Source organism: Chiloscyllium punctatum, chromosome 3 (assembly GCF_047496795.1).
Source record: "Chiloscyllium punctatum isolate Juve2018m chromosome 3, sChiPun1.3, whole genome shotgun sequence".
NCBI classification, from domain to species: domain Eukaryota; kingdom Metazoa; phylum Chordata; class Chondrichthyes; order Orectolobiformes; family Hemiscylliidae; genus Chiloscyllium; species Chiloscyllium punctatum.
In genome coordinates this window covers 113688619-113708857 of record NC_092741.1, presented here as the reverse complement: position 1 = coordinate 113708857, position 20239 = coordinate 113688619, and the positions used below count along the sequence as shown (strand labels likewise).

Here is a 20239-nt window from a genome sequence, read left to right as displayed (position 1 = left end):
CAGTAACTGCGTCATTTGTAAATATTTAAAATAACTGTTGTATATGCAGCAAAATTATAGAGTTACTATTAGTTTTACCTTGTATTTGCAGGGTGTTTAACGTTTAGTCATCCTTTCAGTCCTGCGATATATTCTCTTAATAATCAGCCATCATGTCTGATTGCCTCAACAAGAAATATCAGCCACTCTAAATTGCTTTCACGAGCGGTGAAATTCAGATACATTAGCACTGGAAATTACAAATAAAGTTCTTTTAAAGGTGAATGTCAAACAATTGGGCAGTGACACTGATGATTTGCTGGCAAAGACAATTATTATCATCTCAATAATGCATTAAATGCCCTTTTTTTTGCGTGAAGACAAGAATGGGTTTCCATGTAATACGCACATGTTGATGGGATATTTAATGTGCAGGAGAATTCAATGGTCCAAGGCATTTAGACAGTCTATAGTGGGAAGAGATCTTACCTCATTTATCTCCATTACATTGTCATGAGAGACATGCTAACACAAACAAGTCAGTTATGAGTTTTGCGTTTAGTAAGATCAAGCTTATAGGATAGTTTAAAGTCCATTTATTGCTTTAACATTTTCTGCATTAAAGTTTACGAAAGATGAGTCAAGTAAACAGGTTAGCATGTTAACTTCTTTTTAAGGTTATTTACATCCACTGGGTGTTAATACAACTTTAATATTCTTACACAGTGTCAAGTTCTTAAAAATACAACTAAGGGTTCATTTTGGTTTATATTGTACCAAACAGTTTAGGCATTTCCTGCAGAACAAAACAGGCAGACATTTAAGAACTAGAATAAAATAATTCCAAATTTTAGTTCTTTACAAAAGAGTTCAGCTTTATTGACAAATTATGGCAAATGTATTTGACAAATTAAAGTCACCTATTTAGTTAAGCTTACACATGGAACTTTATGCAATTTTATCACCACATACAGTTTAAACACTGAACAGATCACTTTAATAAAGTTAGCTACATACATAGCTGATTGTTTTCAATTCCATCAAACATCATTTTTTAAACTAAATTTTACAAATTAAATATTGAACATCTTAAACTGACAAATATTAAAAGAAATCAATTTAAAACAACTTATCTACAACTTGTTTATCACCTATTTCAAAAAATGTCTTATTACAGTCTTCCACTGTCCCTAAATATGCATCAACCTTTATCAAGTGGGTTTGGAAATGTTAAACTTATCACCAGTTCATGCTAGTTGAACATATTTCTACACACAGAGCAATAAAAGAAAACAATTAAAAGGAGCAGCTTCCCTGTTGCATGTTCTGGGGACTAACTTATCCATTCTACAAAGTTACTGTCATAAAGAAAAGCCAACATTTCATCAAAGTTTCAGGAAATAGAAGGAGGGTGCAGAAAGGTACCCGAGAGAAGCTATCCTTAGGCAAGAAAATAAATGAACTATTACTTGTCTTGTAGTTGTTTATAAGCTGACCATAGGACACTCATGTAGTCATTGTGCAACAAGGGCTGCCTTCAATATCTACCATAGGGATGTTCTCTGTAGGTCCCTCTTGACCTCGGGATTGGTGCCTTTAAGCTTGGCCGACTTGTAACCCATTCTTCTTGACCTTGCCGACAGAGAAAAAAGTAAACCTTAATTAAAGAGGGAAACCCAGTGAAACATGATCATTCCATCTGTTGATGCAATGCATAAGTTAATCAGTTACATCCACATGCTGCCTGGCTTCAGGGGGAAAGGTTATGGTTGAGAATTATTCTGTTTAAAAAGGTTTATTGTTTTTTTCAGCAGGCACGATTAGTGCTGTTAACTCACAGAGAGTTAACCTTCAGAGGTCAAGGTGTCAATAAATTGGTGATGGAGGAGATTTGGCAAAGGGGTTTACAATATTAACAGGAGAGCCATTTAGCAATCTAGGTCAGGGCCTGCTATTAGGCTGTCATTCTTTTTCTGCATAATTTGTCTGAAATCAGTGGATTGTGGGATTCTAAGAGCAAATGACGCTTGAGTTTCTGTAACTTTAATTCAAAAATAAACTCCACAATAGAAGCCAATTTTGCCCATAAAATTTTCGATGATCCAGGAAGAATTACTTACCACAGGGAGTCTATGCTAGTTATGCCTGCTTCTGAATCTTTGTAGAGGGTCTAAAGATTAAACATTCACAAAACTTATATAGCATTGTAGTAGTATACCGGACTTGAAACATTAACTCTGTTCCTTTGGCAAGGTTGCTGCCGGACCTGCTGAGTTTCTGCAGCATTCTCTTTGTTTATTACATACCCTCATGAATCACCGACTCCCTGTAAACTGATTTCTCCCTGACATTGCCTTGATCTGACCAGACTACCCTTCCTGACTCCCACTCACCCTCTTGATCTCCCCCAGCCATTCCCTGAGAATCCCCTCATCACCTGACTAACACTCCCAACCTGAACTGATGACCCCTCCTGACCATGCTATCCCTCCAACCAGTGCTAACTGCCCAAACAGACTTAACTAACTCCCAGCACCTAGCTACCCCTGCAACCTGACTTGACAGCCCCAAAGCTGACCACCTCTCTCGATGTGACCTCATCCATCTGACCCATTTTATCCAGCTTCATACTATTCACTTTCCATCCAAGCAACTCGCCACTTCGTCAAGTCACCAACCTACCACCCTACCCATGTCTCAACTCACCGACTCAATCCAGTTACCCACTTACCCATCACTCTGTCCATTCGTTCACTCAACCGGTGCTGTAAAAGAAAGGGGGATGTTCAGTCTTCGTCCCAGTGTGACTTCACTGGGATGAGGCTGCTGGTGGGACTCTTCTCTTCCTGTTCTATAGATGCCAGGCTTGGAAGACCTGACCAGATATCTCAGAACAGCACTGGGGAGTTGTAAGGTTTGAGCCCAGTGTCATTTGGAAGATGGTGGGCACTTTGTAAAGAGGAGAATTCAGGCCTAATTGACACATTTTAAGAGATTTTGAATACAATTTAAAGAGAAAACTGAGTGACTAAGAATGAGAAAATCTTAAGACAGGCCAGGCTTGTATCAACTAGAGTTTAGAAGAACAGATTTGACTTGATTGAAAGTTAGAAGATCTAAAGGGTAGATTTGAAAAATATATTTTCTCTTATGGGAGAATCTAGAACTAGGGCTCACTGTCTGAAAATTAGGGGTTACCCATTTAAAACAGAGATGAGGAGTTTTTTTTCCAAAGAGGTCACATGTCTTTGCAACGTTTCCTCAAAACACGGGAAGCAGAGAGTTGCTGAATATTTTATGGCAGAGGTAGATAGATTCTTGAAAGAAAGGAAGTGAAAGGTTGTTTTGGATAGGCAGGAATGTGGAGTAATCAAATCTGAAATAATTTTCCTTAACGGTCGAATAGGTTTGAGGGATTGAGTGGCCTACTCTTGCTTTTAATTAGTATGTTCCCATGTTAGTCTGTATGTTTATAAACTAACTACCGCGCAGCAAAATAACTTCAAATGGAATAGATTTTTACGAGTCATTTTGATGCTTAAAACTGGATTCCTCCCACATTATGGACTGGATAATTTGATTAACAAGCACACTTAATTTTTTGAAATACATATCCACTTTCAGTTGTGGTGATGAAACTACACCATTTGACTACATCAAAGAGAAATTTTAAGTTAAAAGAAAAAATACTGTTTAACATGCTATTCAACACATTGACTCATGGAAGAAAGTGTAGAAGGTGATATGCAAATACGTAGGAGTGGAAAGCCACTTCAGTAAACCTTTATCTTTAGGGATAATTTTCACCTGGAGTACTGTATGATTGCTGTCTGCTGCATGATATTTTGAAAAGGGCAAAAGGAAAATATCCTTATTGGTGAATGGTCTGAAAACAAAAAAAAAGAATTCCATGAATTCTTATAGTAATATTAATCCTGGAATGATTGTTTCCAAGGTGCAAATACTATCACTGACTGGTGGTGACATTGAGAAATCAGAGCCTGGGGCTGTTCAACTCACTGCTGTACATGGTTGGTGTATTAAACATTAGGAGTTATTCTCATTGGAACTGCCTGGACAGAACGAATGGCTATTAACTTTCACAGCTGCGTCCTCAATTTAAAACAAAATCCTCATTTCATGTTTGAAAACTCAGGACTGTCCATACAGTATGGTCCCTCTCAGTCTCTCCTTCACTCTTAATTCACCAGCCATTACCAAGTGTAGAAAATCTGAACCTGCTTCTTCCATAAATGGCAGTCTGAGCAAAAGTTCTAATTAACATACCTCCTGAACTAATTGCTGTTGTTTATGCTATTGAAGAAATATGTTGTTTTGTTAATTATGAAGATTTATGGGCTTGTTGGTCTTAGTGAGCACATTCACCCATCGCTGAACATCTTGTCTCATACTATCATTTAGATACATATCAGAATTAATGCAGGAGTGTCTTGAAATGGCAACATCAAGGATCACTAGAAAAGTTATTTAGGTTTTAAAACCTTGCGTCTCACCCAGTATTCAATATGAGATGCTGTCTTGGCTGTAAGCACTTTTAAAACATTTGTGAGAAAAATAAATAATTACTTAATTTTGCTATTATATTCAACAATAAATCTTAACCTGAGATAGTGTTTTTTAAAATTTAATTCATGGGAGGTGGATGTCACAAGCTAGGCCAGCATTTATTGTCCATTCCTGATTGTCAAGAGGGCAATTATGAGTCAACCACATTGCCGTGGATCTGGAGTCACTTGTAGGGCAGACCAAGTAAGGATGGCAGATTTCCTTCTCTAAAGGACATTAGTGAATCAGATGGGTTTTCCTGACAATTGGCAATAGTTTCACCATTATATTAAGACTTTTATGCATTTTTTAAGATTAGATTAGATTACTTACAGTGTGGAAACAGGCCCTTCGGCCCAACAAGTCCACAACGACCTGCCGAAGCGCAACCCACCCAGACCCATTTCCCTACATTTACCCCTTCACCTAACACTGCAGGCAATTCACCTAAACTGCACATTTTTGGACTGTGGGAGGAAATCAGAGCACCCAGAGGAAACCCACACAGACACAGGGAGAATGTGCAAACTCCACACAGTCAGTCGCCTGAGGCGGGAATTGAACCCGGGTCTCTGGCGCTGTGCTAACCACTGTGCCACTGTGCCACCCATTTTATTACAATAAAAACTCAAATAGGAGCAGAAGTCAGTCATTTGCCCCCTCTGGTCTGCTCTACTATTCCATAAGATTGTGGCTTATTTGTCCTTTGTGATTTAGCTTACATGCAGATTAAAGCCACCAATGATTATTGTAATCCCTTAATCATAAGCAAACAATATTTCTTCTAACAGTGTAGAACAAAGTATACAGGAAGTCTGTAGATGTCTCCCAGTAGTGACATATTTCCCCTACTATTCCTCATCTCCAACCAAATTTTTTCTACATCCTGATTTCCTGAATCAATGTCATCTCTAACTACTGGACTAATGTCTTCCGTGATTAACAGTGCTATTCCTTCACCGTTAACTAGCTTTCTATTTTTGTTGAATAATACATTCAGAATATTCAGGACCCAATTCTTATTATCTTATAGTCATTTTATCTTATTGGCTGTCAGATCATATCATTTACTTCACTGTATGCCACCAATTCCCTTACGTTGCTATACACACTCCCACTGCTATACACACTCACACTGAACTTGTATTTATGTCTTTTCATTATCCTTGTGACATCTCGTCTTAACTATCAGGACATTCCTAAGTTTCTATTTCTCACTGTCCCTCCCTTCCACTGTCAGAACCTCATTTCCTACATTATTACTTAATTTGCTTTCCCAGTCTCTACTCTTGGATACACTACAGCTTTTCACATTTGATCCACACCCCACTTTGTAGTTTAAAATCATTGCCAATTTTCTAGTTTTGCAGTTTTCAAGGATGCTGGTTCTAAAATGGCTTAGATATGGACCATGTTGGGAAGACTCATGCATTATATAGACAATGTAGAGCATTGTAAGGTACTGAACTGTTTGGTCACTTTTCTAATTTAAAAAAGGGGCTTTTCTCAAGGTTTTGAATGGAAAGTGTAGATTGTTGAAAAAGAGATGACGCATTTAAGGTGAGTATGATCCACCTGTTGCTTACAGAAAGTCAATTACTTTGGGAAAATAGCCAAGTAAAGGTTTTAGGGAGGTAGGAGATGGGGTCTATTGTCTTAATTGTTCAAAAACCTGACTTTCGGAGAGTTTATGGGGCCCCTGTGCTGATGGTTATCTAGCACCTCCTTCTGTGCTTGGGTTTTTGTTTCATAAACCTAGGGAGTCAAATATTAGTTAAGTAAAACTTCCAAAGCTGAGAGCAAGGCTGCAAATCTGTCTCCCCTTCTCCTCATTGGAATACTTGAGAACCTGATAACATTTCCACATTTCAATATTTTAATAACCTTGTAAACCTTGAGAGCTGTGCCGTGGCTATCATTGAAAGAGCTTGACTTAATTTCCAACCAAACTGAATCCTCGTTTGGAAGATCTTTCAGAAGCCCAATTCCAACAACAAGAAGCCTGGTATTACTGTGAGAATTCATCAAATTTTAGTTTTTGTTTTTAAACCATTGACTAATCAGGATGTCTTGTTTTTTCACTTTTCAAAATATGATCATTGGAGAATCTTTGTGGTTTTTGTATTGCGTGTGTGTTTTGGAATGAAAAAGGGGTATATTTCTAAATTCGGATTATACCTCAGATGTCAACCGGTTTTACCAGTTGTTTTTAAGATTGAGGTTTATTTTCTAATAAATAGATGATTTTTGAATTCATTGAAGAATCCCACTGGATCACAGTACTAAAGGAAAACAATTGGTCATGTTGGTGATAAAATCTAAACACTTACACTAACAGTGCAAGTCAGAGATACGGGACTTGTTTACACATGCATTCTTCCTATCACAACAACAGTCTTAACTTTATAGTCCCATTCTCTTCAGTACTGGTGCCACCAAAAATGTCCAAAGGCAGTTTACGAAAGCACTATCAGACAAAATTTGACACCTAAAAGGTGGCACCTAAAGATCAAGGGTTTGGTCAAAGAGATAAATTTTGAGGAATAGGTGACAGAGGAGTTTATGAAGGGAATTCATTGAGGAATGAGGCAGCTGGAGTCAAGGAGAGCAAGTGAGCCATTGGTATTTGAGTGGTGAAAATTGCAGATGCATAAGAAATTAGAATTGGAGGAGAGCATAAATTGTAAAATTTGTGGAACCAGAGGATGTTGGTAGCAGATTTCAAGAAAAGAAATTTGTGGAATGTCTATGAGGTGGAATTTTGGAGCAGCTTGTGGTACAGCCAACAAGGAAAAGACAATTCTGGATTATCAAGGCAGACTTGATAAGAGTCATAGTCATAGTCACAAGATGAAGGAACCATAAGGAGGCAGTGACCATAATATGATAGAATTCACTCTGCAGTTAGAAAGGGAGAAGATTGAATCAGATGTAATGTTACTAAAATTGAGTAAACTTCAAAGACAAGGGGGAAGACTTGTCCAGAGTTGATTGGAAGGAGAACCCAGCAGACAACACAGTGGAACAGCAATGGCAAATGTTTCTGGGGGTAATTTGGGAGGCACAGCAGAAATTCAACCCAAGAAAGAAAAGAAAAGAGGATCAGGCAACCATGGCTGACAAAAGAATTCAGGGACAGCATAAAAGCAATAGAAAAAGTGCACAATATGGTGAAGATCAGTGGGAAGCCAACGGATTGGACAGCAGACGATAATTTAAAAAGCAATAAGGAGAAGATGAAATATGAGAATAAGCTTGCTAGTAATATAAAATAAGACTGCAAGATTTTGTTTTAGATATCTACAAAGATAAGAGAGGGTCAAGAGTAGACATTAGTCCACTGTAAAATGAGCTGGAGGAGTAGTAATCAAGAACAAAGAATGGCAGAGGAAGTGAACAGGTCCTTTGCATCAGTTTTCACGATTGATGGCACCAGCAGCATACTTGGACTTCAAGAGAGTTAGGGGCAGAGGCAAGTATAGTGGTCATCACTGAGGAGAGGTTTCTGGGGAAGCTGACAAGTCTGAACATGGACAAATCACTCGGACCAGGTGAACAACACCCCAAAATTCTGAAGGAGATAGTTGAGGAGATTGAGGAGGCATTTGTGGTAATCTTTCAAGAATCCCTGGAATTAGGGAGAGTTGCACAGGACTGAAAAATGGTTAATGTAACACCCCTGTCTAAGAAAGCAGGAAAACAGAAGCCAGTGTTACATAGGTCAGTTAGCCTGACCTCAGTTGTTGGTAAGATTTGAGAATCCATTATTAAAGATGAGATTGCACAGTACTTAGTAAGTGCATGGTAAAATAAGGATGAATCAGCATGGCTTCATCAAGGAGAGGTCACACCTGGCAAATCTGATGGAATTCTTTGAGCGGGTAACAAGTAAGTTAGAAAAAGGAGAACTATGGATTTGATCAATTTGGATTTCCAAAAGGCCTTTGACAAAGTGCCACGCAGGATGCTGCTATTAAGAGCTGATGTGTTAGGGGCAAGGTACTGGCCTTTTCAGGATGACAGCCAGTGACTAGTGAAGTTCCAATGGGGGTCAGTGTTGAGGCCAGAACTATTCACGCTATATATTAATGATCTGGACAAAGGAACTCAGGGCATGTAACTAAGTTTGCAGATGACATAAAGATGGGTGGAGGGGCAGGTAATTTTGAGAAAGAGAGGTGGCTGTAAAAGGACTTGGACAGCTAGGGAACTAGGCACAAAAGTGATAGTTGGAATACAATGTGGAAGAGTGTGAGGCTATACACTTTGGTTAAAAAAATAGGGGAGTAGACAGTTTACTAAATGTGGAAAGCTTTGGAAATCTGAAGAGCAAAGGGACTTAGGCGTCCTCATTCAGAATTCTCTTAAGGTTAGCATACAGGTTCATTGGTAATTAGGAAGGCACATACAAGTTGAGAGGGTGACAATACAACAGCAATGATATACTGCTGAGGTTATTATAAGGCTCTGGTTAGACCACATTTAGAATATTATGAGCGGTTTTGGGCACTGTATCCATGGAAGGATGTGCTGACATTACAGGGAGTCCAGAGGAGGTTTACAAGAATGATCCTGGAGATGAAGGGCTTTTCATATGAGGATTGATAACATTTCCACATTTCAATATTTTAATAACCTTGTAAGCCCTGAAAAGCTGAACTGTGGCTATCATTAAAAGATCTTGATTTAACCTAGGTCTGTACTTAATGGAGTTTCAAAGGATGAAGGGGATCTGACTGAAAATTACAGAACTCTGAGAGGCCTGGATAGAGTGGTTGCGGAGAAAATGTTCCCATTAGTAGGACAGATCTGAGAATACAGCTTCAGAGTGAAAGGGCAACTCTTTAGAACTAAAATAAAGAAGAATTTCTTCAGCCAGAGGATGGTTAACCTGTGCAACTCACTACTACAGAATTCTGCAGGGGACAAGTCATTGAGTGTGTTTAAGCCAGGTATAGATAGGTCTTGATTGGTAAGGACATCGAGAGTTTAGTTTTAGATTTATTGTCACATGTTTATAAAAATATAGTGAAAAGTGGTTCTTCATGTATTATATGCATCTCCTTCTGCTGCTTCACCTGTCGTTACTTGACATTGGCTGTAGGCTCTGAAATGAGCTTATAGATTTCATTTATGGGTCTCCATCACCATCACTCTGGTGACTGCCGTGTCTGAGATGGAACAATGGGCCTTGGAATGCGCAGGTTGCGTACCTCCTGTTCCCCATCTAACACCCCACCAGAGGCTGCTGCCAGTCTGTCACCCATCCCCTTTGCCAATGCTTCCTCTCCTTAAGGCGCTCAGGCCTAGCTGTGGACATGGAGCCCCAGATTATGAGAAGGAGGCAGGAGAGGAGGCTTGAGAAATATATCAAGCAGGATTGAATGATACAGCCTAACTCTACTCCTATATTTTATAGTCCTATTGTCTTATGTTCCGAAGATGGAGAAGGGAGAAAGACATCAAAAGATTTGAACACAAATGGTTTTTTTGTTCGTAATTCAAGTTGTAATTATTGCACATTAATACATATATTTGAGCTTGGTTGTCTTGTTCAATGATGTACACAGTGGAACTTTCTGACAGCAACAAGGTCTAAGCTAGTTTGTTTGTTGAGTTTGATGTCTACATGAAATAGTGCATATATCAGTTTTCAGGGTCTCCATAAGATAGTTTATCCAGCAACATCTAAGACTTTCACCAGATTTTCACTTAATACTGAAGATGGGAAAGTATGCTATGATAAATTAGGTGATGTTGCCCAGTGAATGTATTTTATTTAATGGTGTTACTGCTGGCATGCTGATCCCTGAGTTGCAAGATCCATGGATCAGTCCCCTTCTAGAGACTCAAGCACATAATCTAGGATGGTGTACCACTGCAAGACTGCTGCACATCCATTAGTACATCATATGGATGATCAGTTTGATGATCTCATTAACATCTGTGGGAGCTTTCTGCACTTAGATTGGCTGCAGTACTGTCTGTCCCTTCAAAGGTATATTTAGCTGGAATGCTCTTAGGGACATTGGAGATGGTGTAAGGAGCTTTAATAAGACAAGTGCCTCTTTTTACATAATCTATAAACAGCACCCATCCTCTTACATTCAAACCTGAGGAGGGAAAGGAAAATCGCCAATGGGAAAGTGAGGGTGCAAAACGTGGGAGGACTGCCATTATTTTTTGATACGCAGGACTCTGCATAAAAGACTGTCTTTTTTTTTACTGATTTACAGTTCCCTCCAACTTCACTTTTGCCTGGAGAAAAGCAGACAGCTGTAATAATTGAAATCTCAGTATTTCTGTAAGAAGGAAAACATTGTCTTGTCTATGTGCCAAAACATCCCAACAGAAGAGCTATTAAAAGAAATCAAGTGGCACTGCCTGCCTCCAAATCAAATCTGTATTCTATGTCATGTTTAAGCAGTGCAATATCTCTGTTAAAAAAAAGTACAACTTGCAATATACAGTCTACATGACTGGCAGCTCCCATTCAGCCGCACCTGTTTTGTTGGTGTCAGATATTAATCAAAGTAACACTAGTCTTCACACCACCGTAATCTGTCAAGTATTCCTGCTCAAAATGAATGTATCACATTTTGCAATGTATACAGTCATAGCCTTGAGTATCCTTAAGGTTCCTGATAATATGCTTTTCAAGACACCTTTGTGTGTTAAATCCACAGGCTTCACTTGTTGTATAATTAATTTTCCGCCTTTTAATTTACAGGTTTTGTTGACAACAAAATTTTATTTTATTTTAAACACAAACAATTCCCAGTCTATTTATCCAATATCCCACAATCTTCAAGCCTAAGTTGAAACACGTTCTTTGCACAATCAGAAACAATTCTGCTCCACACTGGGCTTGCAGTGGAAGCCACATTACCACATTTCTAACACTGAGGAGAAAGAGGAGAGGAGATGTGATAGCAATGTTTTTAAAATCATTAAGGGTCAGGACACAGTCAACAAAGAAACTGTCTGCACAAATGGAGGGATTAATGATCAGAGCAAACAGATTTATTATGAATTGGCAAAGACGACAGGAGGGAAATCTTTCTTCAGGCTGTGAGTAGTCAGAAGTTGGAATGCACTGCTCAAGATGTGTGGGAGATGGAGACTTATGGTTTACAAGAGGGAATTGATAATAATTGGAAGATTAAAAAAACATTGTAGGGAGAGAAAACAAGAAGTGAGGCCATTTGGGTTGCTACTTTGCTAGCATGGAAATGAAGCACTGAATGGCCTCCTCCTGTCCTGCAAGACTTTTATGATTCAGTGCAATAAGATAAATTGGCATGAAATAGCTCAACCTGATTAGTTACAGTTCCATAGGTGAATAGATTTGGATTACATTTAAATCTTCTGACGAGTTCTGTTTGAACATGGACTGTTTTCAACCTTTGGATTTGCCAAAAATTTCAGTTTTAATCATTGTTGCCTGAACCAAGAACTTAAGGTTTGCAATAGGCAAAAGGCCTTTAGACTCAACCAGTCTCCTCAAACTGTTGCCTATTACTATATTATTACTTGTAAAAGTAAAGCTTTTGGGACCAATATTTCAGACAAAAAGTTGAGGGTCGACTTATACATGAATGCATAAAGTCCAGCCATTCACTGGGGATGTGTCCCTAGACAATACACAATTGATGATTTTTACAAACTGCAATCATGGCAGATTGTGCAGTCACAGTACACAGCACATGCACAGTGCATACTTTTACACAGAGAAGTACTTTTTTTCTTATTTTTATTGAATCATCGAGAAGTGCAGATTAGATTTCCAGTCAGCAGGAAGTACCAAGTGAGATTGTGAACAGGTGAATGATGAATCTTGAAAGTATTATGTTGAAATAGTTGAAAACCATGACAGTTGTTGGGAACTCCAGGAGTAACAGAGTCTCTGTGGTTGCTGGTCAGGGTCCTGAATTCAGCAGGAAGTGGCTTGCCCAGACAATCTCATTTCTGATTATTTAAATGACAAAGAGCAATTGTGAAATAGATTCACTAAACTGTTCCCATTAACCCTCTCTTCAAACTATCAAAAGCTGAAGAACAACTTACATAAGATATATGAAAAACTATAAACATTTTTATCAATGTTAGATTGACTTTTACATGAGATTAACTATTCCTTGGGTGCATAGGGTATTCTTGGAGCGTTTTAAGAAAGGAAAGATGTACAGATTTGCACTTGGGAACTGTAATTATCAGTGGGGTAATGAAAGGTCTCAATGCCAATCTAAGCATAAGTTAAAGCAGTTACAATTTTCCATGTAGTCTGAACATTTTGTGCCAGGAGACAATCTCATCCTTTAGGATAGGCAGGGACTTCCTATTCTTTCAGTGGTCAACAAAAGGAAGATATATTTACAGAGGGTAGGAGTGCAGCCATACCAACCTTTGTAATTGTCCAACAGGTCAGGTTTGAGGTTTGTTCTGCTTGTTTGGAGTGCTACAGGGAGGATAAGGTAACTATGGCACACTGGAACAAGAAAGTGTGTGTGTGCATATGCTTGGTGTGCATGTGTAAGTAATTGGAGTGTATTGGTAGTATAGTATAGCAGGTGAAATGGGCACTGTTCTGTACAGCTATAGGCTCAAGTCCAGAAGCTATGTCACCTTCCTGGTGGCCACAGGAATTGGAGTGGATGGGGAGGATCCAGTGCTTGTAATCCATGCAGGTACAATGACATGGACAGGATTAGGAAAGAGGTTCTGCTTAGACAGCATGAGGAGCTAGGCACAAAACTGAAAAACAGGGCCTCAAGGATCATTATCAGAGCCACATGCCAATTGGCAGAGGGGAGATCAGATCTGTGAAGTGAATACATGGCTCAAAGGCTGATGTGATTCCAGTTTGTGGGAAAGTACTGAGGAAAATGGTAGCTGTGACGTTGGGACTTTTTGTATCTGAACTGGACTGGGACCAGTGTCTGTGCAAACTGTATAACTGGGAAGGCTGAGTAGGTTTTAAATTAAACAAGAAGGGAATGAGGAATTAAACTTTGTGCGGATGGTGTAAATCAAGGGTTAGAGTCATGTTAGTAGAGCAAAATAGTAAAAGGAGAAATGAAGGTCAGAGAATGACAGCAAGAGAAGGAGAAAATAAACCTAAGAAAACTCCAACAGTTAAGAGTAGATGTTACAAAGATATCAAAAAGACAAAATTAAAATACTCTATGTCTGAATGTGTGTAGCATTCATAACACAGCCAACAAATTGACAGTGCATCTTGAAGTAAACACGATCTGATAACTATTACAAAGACATGGCCGACAGGATAACATGGATCGGGTCTTGAATATTAAGGGGTGTATGACATTTAACAAAATACAAAAGCAGGTAAAGGTGGAGGGATAGCATTTTTTGTAAAGGGTGGCTTTTGGTTAATGAAGCACTGATGGCTTTTAGAGCTGGCCTTAGTTCAGGACATTAGGACATAGAATTGCTTTGGGTGGAGGTGAAGAATAATATGGTCAAGAATTCACGAGTTGGAGTGATCTACAAGCTCCTGTAACAGTAACTAGAATGTAGGACAAAGTATACAAAGAAAATTATTAGGTGTTTGTGATAATGGGACAACAATAATTATAGGTGATTTTAATTTACACAGAAACTGGAAAAATCAGATTAGCAGTAGTTGCTTCGATGAGGAGTTAAAAAATGCTTTCTAGATTGTTTCTTAGAGCAACATATTCTGAAAATAACCAGAGACCAGATTATATTGGATTTGGTATTGTGTAATATGACAGGAATAGTTAATGACCTCAGAGTGAAGGATCCCTCAGTAGCAATGACTACAATCTGATGGGATTTTGCATCTAATTTAAAAGGGCGAAGGTTGGATACAGGTCTAGCATTTTAAACTTAAATAAGGCTAACTATGTGGGCTTGAAAGCCAACCTAACTGAAATGAACTGGGACACTAGACTAAGGAATAGATCAATAAAGACACAGTGGCAGTATTAAAAGGGTTATTTAAGAATACCCAGAACAAGTGTATTCAACTATAAAGAACATTTCTAAGAGGACGACACATCATCCATTGTTAACTAAATTAGTTAAAAAATCACATAAACCTTAAGGAAAAAATGTATAATTAAACAAACATCAGGTCAGATGTTTGGACAGCATATAAACAGCAGAAAATGACTAAAACATTATACAGAAAAACATGGTTTAGAGAGGAAGCTATCTAGATATGTAAAAACAGTAAAGTTTTCACACATATTTAAAAAGGCAAAGAATAAAGGAGTGTTGGTTCTCTAGAGATAGAGGAATGAGAATTAACAGTGGATAATATGACAATGGCAGATGAAATTAACAAATATTTTGCTTCCATGTTCACCAGAGAGGACAAAAAAAGCATTTCCAGTAAGAGCTGAAAATCAGCACATGGAAGAGACAGAGAAACTTGAGGAAGTTATAATCAATAGGGAGGCAGTACTAAGCAAACTGATGGAGCTGCAGATTGATAGAATCCTGATGGATTTCATTCTAGGGTCTTTAAAGTGGTTGCTAAAGAGATAGTAGATGTGTTAGTATTAATGTTGCAAAAAATACGAGATATAGGAAAGGTTCTATCAGAGTGGAAAATAGCAAATATATATCCTCTTTTCAAGAGAGGTCAATTATTTTGACATTTGTTGTGGCAAAATTGGAATTAATCATTCAGGATGTTATAGCTGGGCACTTGGAAAAACTCAAGATAACTGGGAAGGAGCAGTATGGTTTTGGGAAAGGGGAATTATGTTTAAAGAATCTGTTCATTGAAAGAGTAAAATACACTGTGGATAAATAAAACCTTCAGATGTACTTGGATTTCCGGAAGACCTTTGGAAAGCAAAGTGGGAGCTCACGACATAGGTAGTTTGACTGGTTAGTAGAGAACAGAATACACATAAAAAATTGGCAGGATGCGACAAGTGAGGTCTCATTGGAGTCTGAGCTGTGAAGTTGTTCACTTTGGCAAGAAGAACAAAAAAGCAGAGTATTACTTAAATGAAGAACAACTGATGAATTCCAAACTGCAGACAAGTTCTCGTGAATAAGATATTAGTATGCAGGTACAGAAAGTAATCACAAAGATTAATAGAATGCTACTCTTTATTACAAGAGAATTGAACATAAAGGTAAGGATGCTATGCTTCAATTATACAGGACACTCATGAGAGACCACATCTTGAATATTCTGGAAAGTTTTGGTCTCCCTATTTAAGGGTGGATGTAAATGCATTGGAGGTGGTTTAGAGAAGGTTAACTTGACGCATGAATTGTTATATTTGGAAGGCTTCTGCACACTGGGTTTGTTTCCTCTGAAGTTTAGTTGAATGTGGGTGAAATAACTGAAGTTTATAAGATTCTGAATGGTTTGGACTAGGTAAACATGGAAAAGGCTCAATTCAGAACTAGGAGATATTATTTAAAAATTAGGGATTGCCCTTTTACATCAGAGATGAGAGAATTTTTTTTCTCTCAGAATATTACCCAACTTTTGAATTATTTGCCTCAGCAGGTGGGGTCAGTGAATACATTAAGCTGGAGATAGATAGATTCTTGTTAGGCAGCGGCAAGCAAGGCTTATTGGGTAAATGGGAATGTGGACTAATCTTATTGAATAGTGGGTAGACTCCCAATTTGTATGTTCAACAGGATAGAAAAAGCAATTGCATCATCCAGCGCTCCAGGTGAGGGTCTCTAATCACAGGGAGGACTGGTCAGCGAACTGTGGGCCTATTACTTGCTAAATTCTTCATCAACAGAACTCACTGGATAGATAATCAAGGCCTCGGTGTGCTGGCAGTCTTCAAAATATCAAGTATTTCGAGTCCTGGAGTTTGATTATTTAGCAGAATAGAGTGTCATGATTAAAAAAATTGCTGAAGAGAGGCTTGAGGAGGTAATTTTGTCTTACTGCAGATAGTACGTTAAGGGCTTTTGCCCGAAACATCGATTTTACTGCTCCTCGGATGCTGCCTGAACTGCTGTGCTTTTCTAGCACCACTCTAATCTAAACTCTGGTTTCCAGCATCTGCAGTCATTGTTTTTATCTAGATAGTACATTGAGTCATACAGATATGATAGAACACAAACAGTCCATTGACTCACCTGGTCTGTGGTGGCATTGATGCTTCACCGCAGCCTTCTCCCAGCTCTCTTGGTTTCACTGTATCTCCCTCATAAATAAGGAATCATATGAACATAGGAACAGCAGTAGGCCATTCAATCCTTTGAACCTGTGCTATTATTCAATGAAGTCATCATTGTTTTATGTCCCAGATCCAACTCCCATCTTTGCCCCAAATCCCTCTGGTTACCAAAAAGTCATTAATCTCAGTTTTAAATGGAACGATTAATCTAGCTTTTGCTGAAGAAAGATCAAGATTTCTCCTGCCCTTGGTATGAAGAAGTGTTTCCTGATTTCACTTCTAAAAGGTCTACCTCTAATCTGTTGATTAACTTCTGTCGTGCTAGACTTCCCAGGCAAAGGAAACTTCTTTCCCTCAACTACCTTTATTCTCCTTTGATCAAATCACCCCTTAAATTTCTCAACAAAGTGGAAATGAACCCTAGTCCACCCAGAAGGAAATACTATGGGAAGGCAATCTCCCTCATGATTTAACTCTTGGAATGTAAGGATCATTCTGACTAATCTACAAGGCATTCTCTTCAAGGTCAATATATGCTTAAGAGATGGTGCCTCAAACTGTACAAAGTATTTCATATGAAGAAGAACTAAGGATTGTATAAGTGAACAGTGACATCTACCACTTCTAGTCTCCCAGGTACAAAGGCCACTAGCCTTTCTAATTATTTTTTGTATCCGTTTATAACATTGTCATGATCTGTGTAACTGGACCCCTGGGTGTCTATGGACAGTTTCTAGTTTTTCACCAATTAGAAAGTGCCCTGTTTAATCTTTTCTCAGTACAAAGTGGATAACCTCGCATTCACCGATATTGAAATTTATTTATTACTATTTTTCCCATTCAAATAACTGATTAAAATCTCTTTACGTTGTTATGTTTCCCTCCACAGTGACCCTTATGTTTTATTTTATCAATAAATTTGGATATATGGATTTTTATCCCATAATCTCAGTGAGATCTCTACCCAGACCCTGCAGGACACCCCAGCAGTCTCTGCCCATTATCCCACTTCAGAAAAATCCTTATCAGATTAATCATTTGCTCTTAATTTCACAGGCTCAACTTGAGCTAACAGTTCCCCACAAGATCATGTCAAATCCAAACGGAGGCCCATAGAAATAGACCATTTGTTGACATTCCCATCCCCTTCTTTAAGCAGGTCTTCAAAAATAAATCAGATTCCTGTCAGGCACAACCTACTCTTTGCAAATCCATACTAGTTCTCACTGATCAACAGATAAAACTTCAAGTTCTTCGGATAACCTTCCTTTAATTATAGACCCAAGTAATTTTCAGACAATAGATATTAGGTGACCTGCTCCATAATTTCCTGATCTCCAATTCTTACCTTTGTTAAATAGTGGTGTGACATACGTAATTTTGCAAAGCAAAGGAACAGTTCCTGAATCATGAGAACTTGGCTACTTTCAAATCTTGGAATGAATCCATTTACTCCTGGGAAACTGTCACTTTTAAGTCTGATAATTTTCTTCAGTGAAGTTCATTTGCTTACATTAATATGGCTGAGCCCCTGTTTTACTTCCAATTGTATCCTTGAAATATCTGAGATGCTAAGGTCTTCCTCTCCTGTAAATACTGATGTAGAGTAAGTACTCGGCATGGTGGCCAAGTCCTTATTGCCATTGAGATACACACACATTCTCCGACTATGGGTAAGTAGCTTGTTTGCAACTTCAGTGTATTTAGATAATGTTGCAGTATACACTAACATTTGGGAAGAGCATGAGTAACATGGTGAAGAGCTGTGTAATTGTAGTTGGCAACTTAGTGTTAAGTTGTGGAATTCATGACAGCAAGAGTGATTCACTTGGGACAGGATTTTTAGGAAAGTGTGGATTTTACCAGAAATGTGTGTGTAATTTCAGTACACTAGCTGAATATTTAACAAATTTATTAAAGAAACAAGCAAATATATTATGGTCAGCAGAATACCAAACAGCATTTGAGAAGCTGTAGTCTATCCTAACAAATAAATTAGTGTTGGCTGGTCCTGATTTATCTAAACCTTTAAAATTGATGAATGATGCTAGCAATCTGGAGGTAGGTAATGTCTTGTTACAGAATGATAAATTAGAAACGGAGAGGCTATAGAATCTCTTCAGTGCGGAAACAGGCCATTTGGCCCAACAGATCCACACTGACCGTCCAAGTGGCTCTCCATAAAACTAAATCAGTATCAGAAGAAGTATTCCACTGTAGGAAAAGAGACTTTAGAATTGCTGTTGCCTCTTCAACACTAGAAGTCAATACTGACATTGAAATAAGAAAACACTAACTTATACTGATCATAATCCATCCTTAACCTTTTTGAAAGTTTAAAAGTTGGATTGTGAGACTGTTTAGAGCAAGCCTTTTGTTGCAATTGTTTAATGTAAAATTATTCATATTACTGGAAAAGATAATAGAAACGTAATTACATTATCCCAAATGTAAATGTTCGATTAGGTTAAATGCTAGAAACTTCCAACACCACATAACTTTGCATAAATTGGGAAGAAGAATGTGACTTGTTTTATTGTAGGTTTAGCATTTTTAAAATGGTGTTTAATTTTCCTTCAGGATGTAGGCATGTAAAGACCATGTCTACATGCTTGTGTCTCTATAAACTGTGGCATAAAAGGAGAAAGAGCTATTTAAAGAAAAAGAACGAGGATTTACCAGGTTGGCTACATAATTTCAACGCGAGGAATTAAAAACCTATTGTGAACTCTGATTTTTTTTGTGGCTACGAGTTCTTGCTATGTACAGATGATCACCAGCCAAAGAATTGTTTACAAGTGAAGCTGATTGGTTCTTAACTAACTGAGCAGGTTGGAACTGGGAACAAGTTATAAGGTACAGAGAGAGAGAGAGAGAGAGGAAAGTGTGTGCTGCTCTATGCAGCAGAGGTTGCTTGTTTTTTCTCAATAAAAAAAAACTATTTAAACTTGAAGAAAACCTGTTACCTTTCCTGCAAATTTTCCAAATTAATCAGTCACTCTCTATTTCTTACAAGCCAATGGAAGCATCTAGAGAAAGACAACTGAACCAAAGTAGGATCACCTCAACATTGGAATTGGGAAACAAAGGCCCCTCAACTCACTTTAGAGTTTTTCTCTACCTCCATCAATAATCGTGTGTGTGTGCGTATATCCCTAGTCATGTTATATGTCAGCGGTATATATCTGTTTAGATTAGATTAGATTCCCTACAGTAAGGAAACAGGCCCTTTGGCCCAACATGTCCATACCGACCCTCTGAAGAGTAGCCCACCCAGACCCATTCCCCATATTCACCCCTGACTATGGGCAATTTAGCATGACCAATTCACCTAACCTGCACATCTTTTGATTGTGGGAGGAAACCTGAGCACCCAGAAAAAACCCACGCAGGCATGGGGAGAATGTGCAAACTCCACACAGTTACCCAAGGTAGGGATCGAACCTGGGTCCCTGAAGCTGTGAGGCAGCAGTGCTCACCACTGAGCCACCGTGCCGCCCCAATACTTGTAGCTATAGTCTAATTAACTATATTAAATA

At 38.4% G+C, this 20239-nt stretch overlaps 1 protein-coding gene across 4 annotated transcripts in view; it reads right to left on the bottom strand.

Moving 5' to 3' along the window:
* khdrbs2 (KH domain containing, RNA binding, signal transduction associated 2) overlaps positions 1-20239 on the bottom strand; it is a 622325-nt gene that overhangs the window by 104542 nt on the left and 497544 nt on the right. The window contains exon 9 of one of the 4 annotated variants that reach the window (XR_011954815.1): positions 1449-1611. Coding sequence is in view for 2 of the 4 variants with exons in the window: in XM_072558359.1 (XP_072414460.1) it covers positions 1517-1611 (95 nt within the window). In the remaining 2 variants the exon portion in view is untranslated. Of the gene's footprint in view, positions 1-588; positions 1612-12311; positions 12514-20239 lie in introns of those variants that run through there. The other 3 variants (XR_011954816.1, XM_072558359.1, XM_072558374.1) reach the window with 3 other exon arrangements.